At 52.5% G+C, this 15,091-nt stretch overlaps 1 protein-coding gene across 2 annotated transcripts in view; it reads right to left on the bottom strand.

The window, feature by feature from the left end:
- Ppp2r2c (protein phosphatase 2 regulatory subunit Bgamma) overlaps nucleotides 1-15,032 on the bottom strand; it is a 90,213-nt gene extending 75,181 nt beyond the window's left edge. Inside the window, exon 1 of one of the 2 annotated variants that reach the window (XM_028882345.2) lies at nucleotides 14,543-15,032. In XM_028882345.2, the coding sequence (XP_028738178.1) occupies nucleotides 14,543-14,570 (28 nt within the window). In that variant the 5' untranslated portion in view covers nucleotides 14,571-15,032. The remainder of the gene's footprint in view (nucleotides 1-14,542) is intronic. The other variant, XM_028882344.2, reaches the window with a different exon arrangement.
- Between the last annotated feature and the right edge of the window lie 59 nt (nucleotides 15,033-15,091).

Raw genomic sequence — 15,091 nt, 5'->3', positions numbered from 1 at the left:
CCCTGTCAGAGCCGGGCTGTGGGCCACATCGGCTCACAGCGAGGAGGTCGGAGGCCTGACCCTCTTCAATGGCAGCCTTTGGCGAGGGCAGAAGTCACTGCCTTCCTGCGTGGTGTAAACCACCACCAAGGCCTCTCCCTGGAAGGGCAGTGGCTGTAGCTCCGACACCAGGGTTCTCCCTTCACACAGCAATGTGAGGAAAGTTCCAGCGGTGGTCCAGGCTAACTCAGCTCAAAGTCATTTCGGCAATCAAGGAGGCACTTTACAATCGCCCTGTGACCTTTAAACAAGACATTACAAGCTCTCTTCCCTGTTATAAATGCACAGGGACATGAATAAGTAAGCCGCTATTTATTAAGGATGCTGTAATTGGGGGCAGATGGAGTGGAGACCCAGAAAGGTCTGTGTAACCCAGGCTGGCCTTGTGCTCATAGCAATCCTCCTGCCTCAGTCTCTAGAGTACTGAGGTAACAGGTGTGGGCCATCCGCTTAGTTTCTTTTCCTGTTCTTAAGATAAAACGCCCTGGCAAAATGCAGCTTAAGGGTTTATTTCGGTTCACAGTTAAAGGGTGCACGTCAAAGCAGCAAGAACTCCAGGTTACATCACAGACCCACCCAAGAATCAGAAGTAATGAATGCTCCCTGGTGCTGGCTCCATCTTACACAGTCCAGGGTGCCCTGCTCAGGAACGGCCCCACAGCTAAGAGGATCTTCCAACAACAGTCACACAATCATGATAATCTCCCACAGGCATGCCCAGAGGCCCTCCTCTCAGGTGGTTCTAGACTCTGTCAGGCCAACAACATCAACTACTATCCCAGCCCCTATGCGTGGCTCAGGACACTAGAATTGAAAACACTGGGAATTTTGAGAAGTCAAGCGTTTTCTTCCTTTCACTGCGACAGTGGTCCAAGCCACACTGGCTTCTGCTTGCTGGAGTCCAGGCAGTTGAAGCTGAGGGAAAGACCTTCCATGCCTGGGGGACCCCCTTTCAAAATCTAGAGCAATGGGAGGTTCTACCCTTGGCTTTCTACTTCATGGGGTACCTTGCAAGAAGTTACTAAAGCTGGGTGGGGCAGGGCCTGGAATGCTCAAAGCCCTGGATGTGAGAGTTCCTTCAACACAGTGTTTCCTCAGCCTCACTTCCTTGGGAGGACCTCCACCCTTGGGGCATACTATCTTCCTTTTTTATAGTCCTGAGTTCTCTTCATGAAGTCCTAGTGAAGATGGCCCTCTTCAAAGCCATCTACCTTAGCAGTCCACGACTCAGACTTGTATAGTTTGCATTCATAAAGTTCCACTTAACAGCATTCTCTCTCCGGGCTCACACAGAAGGGAAGCATTCTACCACAGGGAAGCATTCTACCACAGAGCCTCCCGCCCAGCCCAGTGCATCTCTTTTTATGTCCCTGCTGAATACAACTTCATTGGCCGATTCCTGGTCTGAATTATCCTTATTTGTAAAGCGCTAAGTGGGGTTGTCACAGGGGAGCACTTCAGTCCACTCAGGCTGGCTATAACAAAATGCCATAGCCTGGGTGGCATTTATTCCTCACAGGTCTGGGGTCTGGAAGGTCAAGGCCCCAGGCCAATTCTCCATCTGGTGAAGGCTTCTTCTGGATTCACAGCATCGCTTCACTGTGTTCTCAAGTCAAGGGGCAGAGAAGCTCTATGGGGGAATTAACCCACTTAATTCCCACAAGAGACCACCCGAGTGATTGAAACACCTCCCAAAGGCTCTTGCACAGAGGTTTGGACTTAACATGAACTTGCTGAGGACACAAACATTCCACATGGAGCCAGAGAAGTGCCACAATGGCCCAATAAGTTGTCTGTGCCTGAGGTGACAGATGCATGTGGACCATCAACATAGACTAAAGGAAGGGACTTGGTCATGTATCATAGTGTATGTCTAGGGCCCGGGGAGCCCTCCAAAGCTGGTGTTCTATGGGATGGTTCAGTTCCTACACTGCTGAGAGAGATCTGAACTGTGTCATCCAGGGCTGTGGTATATAAGCCATATATATATATATATATAGATATATATATATATAGATATAGATATAGATATATACGTGTACACACACACACACACACTCACACACACACACATACACACACACACACATATACATATACACCCTCACTTACCAAAACTTCAAAGTATAAATGGACAACTGCTTGTGCCGGGAGATTAGGCCAGGGGAAACGTGTGACTCCTGGTGATTAGCTCACCTGCACTGCTGAGGCCAGGTGTGAAGAGGGGCCATCTGCTCACTCACCTCCTCACTCAAACACACTCTTTAGGACCCAATAAATAGCAGGTGTTGCGTGGGGTGCAGAGGCGGCAGACACACCCCGTGGGCATGGTGTCTGATGCCAGGGTGTGAAACAGGCCCCCGGCTATAGCTGGGCTCCTGTCCTAAGGTCTCAGGGGGCTCACCTCTCCCTAGGGGAGCTGGGCACTTTGCCTGGGTTTTGCAGTCATCGGCGACAGAAACTGACACAATCCGACACAAGTGAAGAAAGAAGTGTGTGTGGAGGAGGGGGGTGGGGTGCGTATGAAGAGCCAGCTGGGCTCCAAAGAGACCACACACATTATTGGGCAAGTGGGAGGAGACAGAGGGACAAGTCTAGAGATTCAGTATGAGAACTCATGACTGTCATCTGCACAGGTCTCGGGGGGCCACTCTTCCCTAGCCATACAGTTGATCTGACTCAGCTAGAGTATTTACCTGCAGGGTCTTCACTACTCAATGTGGTACAGTCATTCACCCATAGGTGCATTGATCCTGGATGTTGTCTTTGCTAGAAGCCCTGGCTCCTCTCTCCAGGAGCCCTCCCCAAACGGCTTAGGCTTCCTCACAAAATGGCTGCTTCCCAAACCAAACAGCCACAAAGACCAGGGCCTGGCCTAGTGCACAGCTGGTTGGTGGCCAGCCTCCAAAGCCACACCCTCCCTGTTACACCCTCCACATTCTCTCGGTTCTTCCCGGAAGACGACAGCCACATGAACGATCAAGAGCAAGAACTGACAGCTGACCACACATAATGAAACACTACGAGGAGCGAACGAGAAAGCAAGGAGCTGGGCTACTGCAGACGTGGCCGGTGGCCAGAAAGACCGGCAAGGAGGGTGCACACAGCTCCACAGCTGAGCGGACACGGTCGGAAAGGACCCGCACCACACACCACCTCCGAATGCCACCTCTTTATTGTTGTGTTGGGAGGTCTGACTGCGGCAGGATCTGGGGACTGCTGAGTGATATCCCCGGGGAAAGCCAAGAGTCTAGGAAGGTATTCTAGAAGACATTGGTCTGCCTCCCAGGGAAATAAGCAAAGACACACAAAAGTGTCCAGTGAGAGACACCCTTCACCGAGGCCCGCACGATCCCCGGCAGATGCTACTTGCACAACACCTCAAAACACACAACTCATTACAATTCCTAGGAAGAGCCCCTGATGGATACCAGTGGCAATGGAGTCCTCCGAATCCATATGTTGAAGCCGTATGTCCCACCCCAGGCCTTCAGAATGTGCCTGCGTTTAGAGACAGATTTCTAGAGAGGTGGCTGAGGGAAAATATGCCCTCATAGGTCTGTCCTAATCCAGTGTGCCTGGTGTCCTTGTCTCCTGTCCACTGGCCAAGGAGCGTGGCTTCTGGAGGAGCCAACCCTCCCAACACCTCTACCTTGGACTTGTTATGTCCAGAACTGGATGATACATTTCTATTGTTTAAGCTGCCTTGTTCACGACACTTTGCTATGGCCACTTCTGCAGGCTCAGACACAATTGTGCTCCTTCCAACCTGAAAGTTGTCCATGTATATTATTGAGGGAGATCTTAAAGAGTAAAACCCAGCATGAGCGTTTAATAAATGACAGAAAAAGGAAAAAAAAAAGAGCTTGTTTTGGTTAAGATGGACTGGACAGACAAATAGAAATGCATTGCTAGCTATAACAGACAGGTGATGGAAGGATGGACGGACAGACAGACAGATATGGATGATAGATGACTGATAGATGATAGATGATCAATGGGTGATAGGTAGGTAGATTTGTGGGGCGGATGGGGCCCACTGTAGGAGAGAGACTGTGAATGGCTTTCAATGCCCCAATAAGGAGTTTGGATTTCAAACTGTCAACCTTGAGGAGTCACATAGAGATGGGCTCCTTTCTTGCTTGAAAGCATTTTAATTTCTCCTACTCTGGCCCCCATCCACCCCACAAATCTACACCTCATGGTCCCACAAACTCTTCCTACAAGGATGCCCCCCTCCCAGCCTCACTCCCATACTGTCAATGCCTGTGCCCACCTTATCCATCTGGGCTCACCTTTCAGCCCTCGGCTCAGACATCACCATTCCCGGGAAATGCGTCCCTGACCTCCCAAGGTAATTTCCACCTCTCCACTCTGGTCCCTCATCACCAGGCAGATGGGACACTAAGGCAGGGGCAGAGATCAGCAAGGTTCAGGCGAGGGTATCAGGTGTGGAATTCTTTTGGAAGGGCAGGGTTAGACAGGGTCTATGTAGCCCTAGCTATTCCGGAACTATGTAGACCAGACTGGCCTCAAATTCACAGAGATCCTCCTGCCTGTGCGACCAGAGTGCACCTCACCAGGTATTATTCTGTGTACCCCCATTTTACAGAGGGGGAAATGGAGGTGTGGTCACTTGCCTAGCATCCTGAGTTTCATGAGGAGCAAAACTGGAGTTTAAATGTAGGCAGGCCATCTGACCACAGGGCTGGCCACCGCATTTAGTACCGGGACCACCAGGGCAGGGACAGCTGGCCTGATCACTTCTGATTACACACCATGCTTTAGGAGGTTGAGTTTGAGCCATCTGTTCAACTTGGCAGTTCTGGGCTCCTTGGAGGAAGGGCCCCTGCAGTGCAGGGGAGGGGGAGGCAGGGTCTACAGAAGCTGCAAGCTGAGCATCATTCCCTAGGTCTGGGATGGTGGTGCAGCAGGCTATGGGACTTCAGCGTCCTTCAGGCAGGACAGCCAGCACACGGTCAGTGTTTGTGCCTGGCAGTGTCTGGACTCCTCTCCTGAGCCCAGAAGACAGTTGCCTGCTGCCCAGGGAACAGAACACACCCCAAGAGCCATGGTAACCCTGACCCTAACACAGCAGGGCCATTGTCCTCCAGGACATTGGCTGAATGGCCCCTTGTGGCAGAACAAAGGCTGCCCACAGGCTCAGGCTAGGCAGTGTGGGATGTCTCTCACCAAGAACGGGGTCCTCAGGGTCCTCGGCTGCGGGCCTGAGGCTGCTCTATGCTGAGGGTAGAATACGCAGGTGATCCCATAGGGTGAATCTGCAGGGAAAACTAAGACCATTCTCCCACCTGCCTTCAGAGTGTGACAAGTTTGAAGTTTGGACTCTAAAATCAAAGAAGCCCAGCTACTCTAGAGGCTGAGTCAGGAAGGGTGAGAGTTCAAGGCCCATCTGGGCAACTTGGTGAAACTGTCTCAAAATAAAAATAAGAAAGCTTGCCAGACTGTAGTGGCACACACCTTTAATCCCAGCACTCGGGAGGCAGAGGCAGGCAGATCTCTGTGAGTTCGAGGCCAGCCTGGGTTACAGAGTGAGTTCCAGGACAGGTTCCAAAGCTACACAAGGAAACCCTGTCTCAAAAAAAAAAAAAAATGAAAACAGAAGGAGGAGGAGGAGGAGGAGGAGGAGGAGGAGGAGGAGGAGGAGGTGTGACTCAGTGGTAGAGCACTTGCCTAGCACATGTGGAGAAAAGGAATAGGTGGGTGTCCCATCTCCCTATCCCATGTCCTCACCCTTGGTTTCTTAAACGCCATAATCTTGAGGGTTCATGTCTCAGGATGTCATTGTTTGGACAAAAGACCTGAATTCAGTGAAGAGCAGAGTTGGCTCCTTCAATACAGACGTACTGCAGGGGATCATGTAGGGCAGTGGCTCTCAACCTTCCTAATGCTGCGACCCTTTAATACAGTTCCTCATGTTATGGTAACTCCCAACCATAAATTATTTTGTTGCTACTTCATAGCTGTAATTTTGCTACTGCTATGAATCATAATGTAAATATCTGATATGCAACCCCCAAAGGGTTCATGGCCCACAGGTTGAGAACCACTGATGTAGGGGGAAGCGTTGCCATGTGAGGTCCACAACACTGGACAGTGAAGGGAAGGAGCCTGTTCTAAGCTACGACTCCTTAAACTTCCTTCCTAGAACTCCAGCTCCAAGAGAAATGCTTGGGAATTTCAAGACAGGACAGCATAGCCAGATTGACACACACACACACACACACACACACACACACACACATACACACACACACACACACCAGGACACTTACTGCAGGGTCCTGGAGACTGCCCGAGCGATGAGCATCTCATGATGCTCCATGAGACCAGCCCTGCAGCCAAGCCTGGAAAACTACATGACCTCATGCTAAATCAGAGAGCAGCTTCAATCTTGTTTCTATAATGAGATTACTGTTGATATTAAAAACAGACCCAGGTATTAAGACAGACAGACTGGAGACTCACAAGCTGATGGCATGGGCAGCCCCTACACCCAGTTCCTACCTTCCACACCTGCTACCCTTTCCACGGAACCTCAGCACATCACCTGGCAACACCGCTCACTTCCTGAGGTCCGGAACACCTCTCAACAAAATGTCCCTTAGCTCCCGGAGCTTTAGGGACAAAACCCAAAAGCTAACAGGGCAAGCAAGAGCCAGGAGTCAGTGTGGGAATACATTAGAACTTGCTTTCAGGGAGGAAAGGCATGATGCTACCAGCCGTGACTGATCAGCTCAGCAAAGGAAACTCAGGAGCCAGGTGTGATGGCAGCCCCTGTACCCCCAGAGACACAGGCAGGAGGGTCAAGAATTTGAGGTCAGCCTCCACCACACCATGATTGGGAGGCCAGCCTGGGCTACATGAGGCTGGGTAGGCCTAGACAAGGGTTTAGGGAAACTAGAGTGGTGATAGTCTTACCCAAATTTAATTGGCATACCCGCATGGCACTTTACTCATTGGGCATCACGACACCCTGATATACCAGGGACACTGAGGCCCAGAGAGGCCGAGAGAGCTGAAGGACACGACCCTGCCTCTGCCTGCTCTCCCCCCACCTCTTGAAGGGAGGCTGTGGAGCCTGGGGAGGCTCGCTGAGCCTTTCCACACAGAAGCTAGGGGGACACAAATCCAGCAAAGACCAGCCCTTCCTGGACTGCATGTAAGCAGCGCTAACCCCTCACCTAAACTCAGTTTCCCCCTAGGTGGGGGTGAGACTTTGGCTGGCCAGTCTGGTGAGAGTTTTGAGGGCAACTCTGGCTTCAGCCATATCTCATTTGTGGATATATGAGGAGGGGCCCCCTGCACTCCAGTCCCCGCTGGCCTGAGAACCGTTTTCCCAGCGGCAAGCTCCTGTGGGAAGCTCACAGAGACAGAAACATCAACAGCAGCGCACTCCTCATGGCTAATGATCTAAGCAGCAGCCAGGACCATGGAGGGAAATCCAGGGCCAGGCAGCCCTGATGGAGTGGCACAAGAGACAGGGAGGGCTCCCCAAAGAAGCCAGAGAAAGCCCCCCCAGTTTCCCTACCTTCAGTCTCCCCAGTGCTAAAGGGTCCCTCCTGGGTTTCCTGACAGAAGGGCTGAGGTAGACATCAGGCCTAGACAACTCCACCCTGCCACCAACAATGCAGACTTAACACTCGTGCCCACCCAGGGTGCCAAGATGGCCGTCAGAAACCCCAGGGCTTCTGTACTCTGCCAAGAGGGGCCCCCTTCCTAGGGACTTTATCTTGCACTCATTCTCCAGAACTAATTCCTGTTACCATTCTGGAAGCTGCTGGAAGATGACATTACCCTTGGACCAATCAGAGCAGCCAGAGTCTGAGGTCTCTTTCTAGGAAGCACAGGCAGGGGAGGGGAGGTTGGATGTTGGCAGGCTCAGCCTAGACACTGGACATTCGATGGATGTGCTAGACTCACCCAGGCCAGACCCCTGCTCACCCGGGCCTCTCTGTTCCTTCAGCTCTAAAGCCAGTCCAGTCCTGGAAGGACAGAAACTCTAGCATCACACAGAACACATGGGTGCCAGGAAAGAGACACCTATGTCCAGGAATGATGGCTGAGGAATTCCAGGGACCAGTAGGAGACCATGCTCCCTCAACCCCCTACCCTGTGGAACACAGAGTGACTGGTCACTTCTGGGACTGCCCCTAGGCTGAGCTCCTGTCCCAGGACCACAGGCGCATGATGTGGACAGCCCAGAGGCTATGCTGACCAATGCACTAAGAGGAGGATGGGTGGGTGGACTAGGTCTGGGCAAGTCTAGACATGTCCATGTTATTCAAGCTAGAGCTGAGTCTTGGACCTGTCTCAAAACAGAGTGAAGTGGAATCCTTTGGGAAATGTATGCAATAATTTAAAATGTCTGATGGACACTCCCCGGTACCCCATCCTGGAGCACTCCCCCTTTCTTAGGCGCAGGTCCCTCCACTGTCCCAATAGCTTCTACTTCATTACTTACCCCCACTTTATCCCCACCCTAGAGGACCCCCCCTTTCTTGGGTTCAAGTCCCCCCACTGAAAGCTTCTATTTCTCTTCTTGCCCCCATTTCCCAAGTTCTCTGTGCCCTGCACCCAAACTAACTCTCAACAGAGCTGAGTTCAGTCAAAAAGCACTCGCTAAAAAAACACCCAAGCTATTCTAATTCACATCAAGGTGTGTGGGGGTACAGAGCAGGATCTGTGGCCCTCCCCACCCCTCTACTGAGGGTATACATAGTCAACAGACTCAGCTGGAATGATCTTTGCAAGTGGGCACAGCTGAATGCCACAAGATGGCAGTTGCTTGGCTCAGAGGATAGTCCTGTACAACGAAGGATAAGGAGAATGTGCCCAGAGAAAAGAGATAAAACTTTTGGTTCTGACTTTAGAATCAGAGAACACTAAAGGAGAAGGGAACATGCAGGTCAGTGCATTTGCCTTTTCTTCTCTAGAGGAGAGGATGGAGCTGAGACTTCACAATGATGGCGAATCAGCAAGCGGCCACATGGCTGTCGAAGCCTTTCTTCTCCTCCAAACAGCTGAGGTCTCTGCGTCAACATGAAGCTATGAGTTTTCATCTCAGTGACTCACCAGTCAGGCTGACCCAAAGAAAAGGAGTCATGGTATCAGGTCATCTGGAGAGGGGGGTCTCAGTACAATGTACCCTGGCTGAGGGGCCTGGGACCCAGGTATTCTGTAGAGAGACCTCCAGAATTAGAAAAAAAAAAAACTGAATATAGGAGCTAGGAAGATGGTCCAGTCAATAAAGTGCAAGCATGAGGGTCTGGGGTTCAGTCTCCAGAAGCTACACGGAAGCCCGGTGCAGCGGCAGACACATGAACCCCAGCATTGGGGAGGTAATGACGGGTGGAGCCCTGGAGCTCACTGGCAAGTCAGCCAGGCCTAACAATGAACTCCAGGTTCAATGGAAGATCCTATCCTGCCCCTCTCAAAACAATTAAATATGGGGCTGGAGCAATAACTCATCTGTTAAGAGTATTTGTGGTGCTTCCAGAGGATCTGGGTTCAATTTCTGAGTCATATAGGACTCAGAACCATGTGTAACTGCAGTTCCAGAGGATCCAATGCCCTCTTCTTACGTCTTTGAGCGACAGGCACACCCTTGGGTAGCAAAAGAGCTGAGACATTGCTAGTATTATTGAGTGAAGTGTCTCTATGTGGGCAGATCATCCATTCCAAAAGGGAGGAGAGAGATCATAGTGAGGAAATACTAGACCAAAGCAAGACAGAAAATCAGAAGGGCAAACTCCGAATTCTGAATCTCCTGTCCAATGTCAAAGTGCTCTTCAGATCTCCAACTCCTTCCTGTTGTGGAATATTAATTTAAGATGTGTTATATTTGTTTTATGCTGTGGAACATTTGGTTTTGTTTTTTGTTTTTTGAGACAAGGTTCCTCTATGTAACAATCCTGGCACTCGCTTTGTGACCCAGGCTGGCCTCAAACTCCCTGAGATCCACCTGCTTCTGCCTCCCAAATGCAGGAATTAAGGGCGTGCACCACCACTGCCTGGCAGAACAGTTGTTTTAATGAACAAAGCTGTGTTGTAATCTTCTATGTTGCATTTGTTTAACTCTGTAAAGCTGTGTTACTTTGCCTGTCTAAAACACCTGATTGGTCTAATAAAGAGCTGAATGGCCAATAGCAAGGCAGGAGAGAGGACAGGCATGGCTGGCAGGCAGAGAGAATAAAAAGAGGAGCAGTCTGGGAAGAGAGGGACCAAGGAGTAAGAGAACAAGGAGAGGAGGAAGCTAGGGGTCAGCCACACAGCCACACAGCCAGCCACCACGAAGTAAGAGTGAAAGTAAGATATACAGAAGTAAGAAAAGAGGCAAAAGGTAGATGGGATCATTTAAGTTAAGGAAAGCTGACTAAAAAGAAGCCAAGCTAAAGCTGGGCATTCATAAGTAATAATAAGCCTCCGTGTGTGATTTATTTGGGAGCAAGGTGGCGCCCCCCCGAAAAGGGTAAAGAGTAAAAAAAAAAAAAAACAGTCAACGCCACCTTCCAGCTTTGTTGACGGTAACACTTCTCTCTCTTGAGGTGGTTCCACACCCAGCCTGCAGTTTCCCTCAGCAGGTATCCCGTGACTCTAACATCTCCAACATCTTGAGGTTTCCAAGGCAACCCAGGCTTCACATTCACAGTTTCATGCAATGACCTATCTGGGCCTCTTACTTAGGGATACCCCTGACACACACCTGGCCCCAGTAACTTTCCTTAGTCACCGAGGGAGATCCCACAACCTTTTGCTTGGATCCTTGACTCTAAAGTCAGGACCAGTGAAAGCTGCCAAGTTCTGCAGTTCATGGGGCTGGAACTTGGTCCCCTCGTTCAGTTACATTTGTATCAGCTTTCTGTTACTGTTTCCTTCTGTGCTTAAGTTAAGCCTTTCTTTAATTCCTTTTCACAAGTGGGAACCTTAGCTGTGTGGGGAGTCACCCTGAGATTATCACTCCCTTTATTTCATTTAGCATCAGGCTTTTATTTAAACTTTCCATCTCCTTGGTCACTAAGTGCCATTCCACTTCCTGGTGCTCCTTTTCTCCTCAAACTGTCCATTTTGTATTTCTCTTTGTCCAGCTCGCTTCTTTTCATGGTAGAGCTGCATAAGAGTGATTACTAATAACCACATGACAGAGTCAATACTAGCTGTCTTGAAATCTCCTCTGCCAACACCATTAATCCAAAAACTCTTCAACTTAGCTTCAGGCAGACTTTTAGGACAAGGGCAAAAAAACAGCCACATTCCTTGCCAAACTATCCCAAGAATGGTCTTTAGGCCACTTACTAGTAATACTCTTCCCCTTTGAAACCTCTTGAGCTGGGCCTCCACAGGTCAAATTGCCCTCAGCATTGTCTTCCATGTTCCTAATAGGATGGACCCTTAAGCCCTGCTTAAAGTGTTCAACCACTTTTCTAGTCCCAAATCCCAAAGTCCTTCCTATTCCTCCAACACACAGCATGGTGAAGCCTGTCACAGCAATACTCTGCTCCCTTGTACCAACCTCTGACTTAGTCACTGTTCTGTTGCTATGAAGAGACACCATGACCACGGCAACTCTTATAAGAAAAGCCATTTAACTGGGGCCTTGCCTACAGTCTCAAAAGCTGACTTAGTCTATTATCTTCGAGGTGGAGCATGGCAGGAATGTTGCTGGAGAAGTAAGTGAGAGCTACATCCTGATCTGCAGGAAGAGACTGAGAAGGGTCTGGCATGGGCTTTTGAAAACTCTAAGCCCACCCCCAGTGACACACTTCCTCCAACAAGGACATACCTCCTAACCCTTCCAATCCTATCATACTAATTCTACTCCTGGGTTGCTAAGCATTCAAATATATGAGCCTATGGGGGCCATTCTCATTCAAACCACCACAGTATGAATGGCTAACAGAACTCTGACTGTTCTGAGGATATTTAGGATTTGCTAGGAGACTCTGGAACTTAGGCAGGGTTCTCACTAGCAAAGATGACATTGGACTGGGGATTCAAGGGTTTAGTAGGGGTTGGTCTTGAGAAGTGGAGCGCGGGGGCGGGGGTGGGGGTGGGGCGTTGGGGGCGTTCCAGAGGGAAGACAGGATCAGTTCAGTGCCCCAGAGTCAGGAAGAAAATGGCAAGCTTAAGGAATAACAGTAAATCACGTAGTTGGTATGTCTAAGTAAGCAAAGACCTACCTCCAGGTGGGATGGGAAGGCATACACCTGGGTTTTTACAAAGTGAATCTCAACATCCACTATGAGGATAGGAAGCTGGAGGGGTTTATTAAATGCCTCCAGAGAGCCCAATCCTTCCTGTGAGCACTTTACACTCTTAGGACCACTGTCATCTCCACAATCCTGAGACAGAGGTCACTGTCATCTCCACAATCCTCAAACAGAGGTCACTGTGACTTTTCTCTTTACAGAGCAGCCAAACCAAGCCCAAGGAGTTTTAGTGACTCATGGGGAAGCTGAGCAGCTGGTGAGCCATAAACAGAACCTGAACACAAGTCAATCTGCCAGCTGACAAATCCGTGCCTGACCTTGAACTCAGAGCATAAATCAGGACTCCATAGTGTGACTGGGGTTTGTGTGTGTATGGGGTCTTGTCTTCATTTAAGGAGGCTGCAGTTCTCGTGCCCTTTCAGTTAAGAGTCTAACTGGACCTACACACACTGCTCGATACCCAGAGCTCATGATGAGACTTCCACCAGGCCCTACAAGAAGCCCTGGGACACAACAGATGTTCAATACATTTCACCATTTCACCCCATTTTCATAGCCTGAAGGCTTGTGGGGGAGGGTCTGTACGGATACGAGAAACTGAGGCACATGAGAAGAGACTCCCCTACAGGTCACAGAGCTCATTGCTAGAACACGGGATGGACAAGGGCAGGGGACCTCCCTCCAGCCCCAAGTTGGAATATGAAGGTTCAGGGGATCACAGCAGCAGCAACAATTGCTGAACCATGACGGTTCTTCCTCCTCCTGCAGACCCTGCCCAGGTGGTTTTATTGAGGAAGAGGAAGTAGGATGCAGATGGGAGCAACACTTTGAACTGTCCCCCAGTGAGGTGGGCACCATGCATTTTGTGTTTGTTACACCTAAGCTCTGAGGCCCACTGGCTCATCCCCAGTGTGTAGGTAGAAAAAAAACTGAGGCTTTCCCCCAAGAAAGCCCGACCAACACTGCCCCTGCGCACGACTCCCTGCCAAGAAGCCCCGAAGCCCGCCAGCCACGCAGGCTGCCTTCTGCCGCTAGGCAGGCTGTGAGCAGAAGATCATCTTCACGAAGTGCGACCCTCCTCCGCATCACCCAGCGGGCGACAAAGGACTGAGTTCTGCGCCAGGGGCCTCCCAAAGCCGAGTTAGGGCAGTGCCGCCACCCAGCCCGGGCCTGGCAGCCCTGCCCCCTCTCCCCGCACATCCCGCGGCAACGCGTGACTCAGCGGTTCTCTCCGGCGCGCTGAGCGCCGCCCTCAGCATCCACACGCCTGGGTCGCACACCTAGCCTCTGCCTCCCGGGTCCGCGCACCCGCCGGGAGTCGCCGCGCCCGCCTCATTTCCGGCAGAGCTCGGCACCGGGGAGGCCGGGCCCACGCAGGTTCCTTGGAGCAGGCACCCACGCACACCGGCCCCCGGGGCTCGGTACCAGGGCCCCTCCCACCCGGGGCAGCCAAGCCACCTGCTTAAGTCCTAGACACCCCTGGGCCAGGCCCGCAGCCCCCGAGCGGGAGGCGCCCACACTGCCTGGGAAGGTCTCCAGCACCAGGGTCCCCGTGGGGCGCTGTAGCCAGGTCTCGCTCTCCCACTCCTCCGGCCCTTGGCTGCGGGCTCGAGCTGTCCCCACCGTTCCTGCGGCCAAGCCAGGCCTGGGGACCCCGGAAGTTACTGTCACATTAGCAAAGGGCACCGATCCTCTGCATCCCACCAGCCTTTGGTGGGGACTGACGCACAGGGCCAACTTAGGGGGTTTTAAACGCAGAGGCTATTTGGGGTAGCATGCCCCACTTTTTCGGAAAACCATGAAGGTCTAGCTCAGCTCCTGTCTCAGTTGCACTACCCAGGAATAAAACAGTAGCCGGAGCGAGCCTCCTTCCCCCTCCCACGCAGGGGATCCGCCTCTGGAGGCCAGGGAGGTGCCAGGGCAGCTGAACCCTGGAGGATCTGGCAATGGAATTTTTCCCCCGGGTCCCTCTCCAGAGAGTGGGCAATCTAGAAATTTCTGCGGGCTCTGATCAGGCTGAAAGGGCAAATGAAGGATTTTTACGCCTTTCCACGTCCCGGAGATTTCCACAGCAGATTTGCTGCAGGCTTGGGCTTTGTAAATGATAGTCAGGGCCCGATCCAGTGCCACTCGGCGGGGGAAGGACAGCTGCGTTCCCGAGGGCCACACGGAGGAGGGCGCTGGGCAGCGGTCGGAGCCTCCCGGGTCCCTCCCTCCCGGCCCGGGGTCGGGGTGGGGTGGGGGGGACACGACACACAGCGCGCGGTCCAAACCTTCGGAGGGCATTCGGTGCGACGGCATCCCCACGCCGCGGCCGGCCGGAGGGGGTCTCAGACAACACGTACGTTACCTTCTGTCACATAGCTGTGGTCCCGCAGGAAGCTGTGGTTAATTTTCCGCGTGTCCGTGTCCTCGCCCATTGAAGGCCGCGCCCGGTGCCCTGGGCATGCCCCGCCGCCTCACACCGATGCAATCCGCAGAGGTCGCGCCGGGCGCGCGGGCCATGCCGCCGCAGCCTAGCAGGGTCGCGGGCCGCCGGGGCCCGGGAGGGCGGGCATCGCGGCCGGGTGGCCGGGGACAGGCGGGCGCCGCGCTCAGGCGAGCGTGCGGCGGGCAGGCGGTGGCCGCAGCGTGGGGCGGGCCGGGGCCGGGGCGCGCATCCCGGCCGCTCGGTTCGCGCTGCGTCCGGGCGCCTGGCGGTGGCGGCAGCGGCGGCAAGGGGACGCGCGCAGCGCTGAGCTCGGCGGCGCCGTGGCGGGGCCGTGTCGCAGGCCCCTCCCTCCGCCGCGCGCCTCTCCGCCCCCGGCCGCGCAGCTCCCGCG

Source organism: Peromyscus leucopus, chromosome 10, assembly GCF_004664715.2.
Source record: "Peromyscus leucopus breed LL Stock chromosome 10, UCI_PerLeu_2.1, whole genome shotgun sequence".
In the NCBI taxonomy this organism is placed as follows: domain Eukaryota; kingdom Metazoa; phylum Chordata; class Mammalia; order Rodentia; family Cricetidae; genus Peromyscus; species Peromyscus leucopus.
The sequence above is the reverse complement of the archived record's forward strand: the minus strand, read 5'-3'. Positions and strand labels throughout refer to the sequence as shown.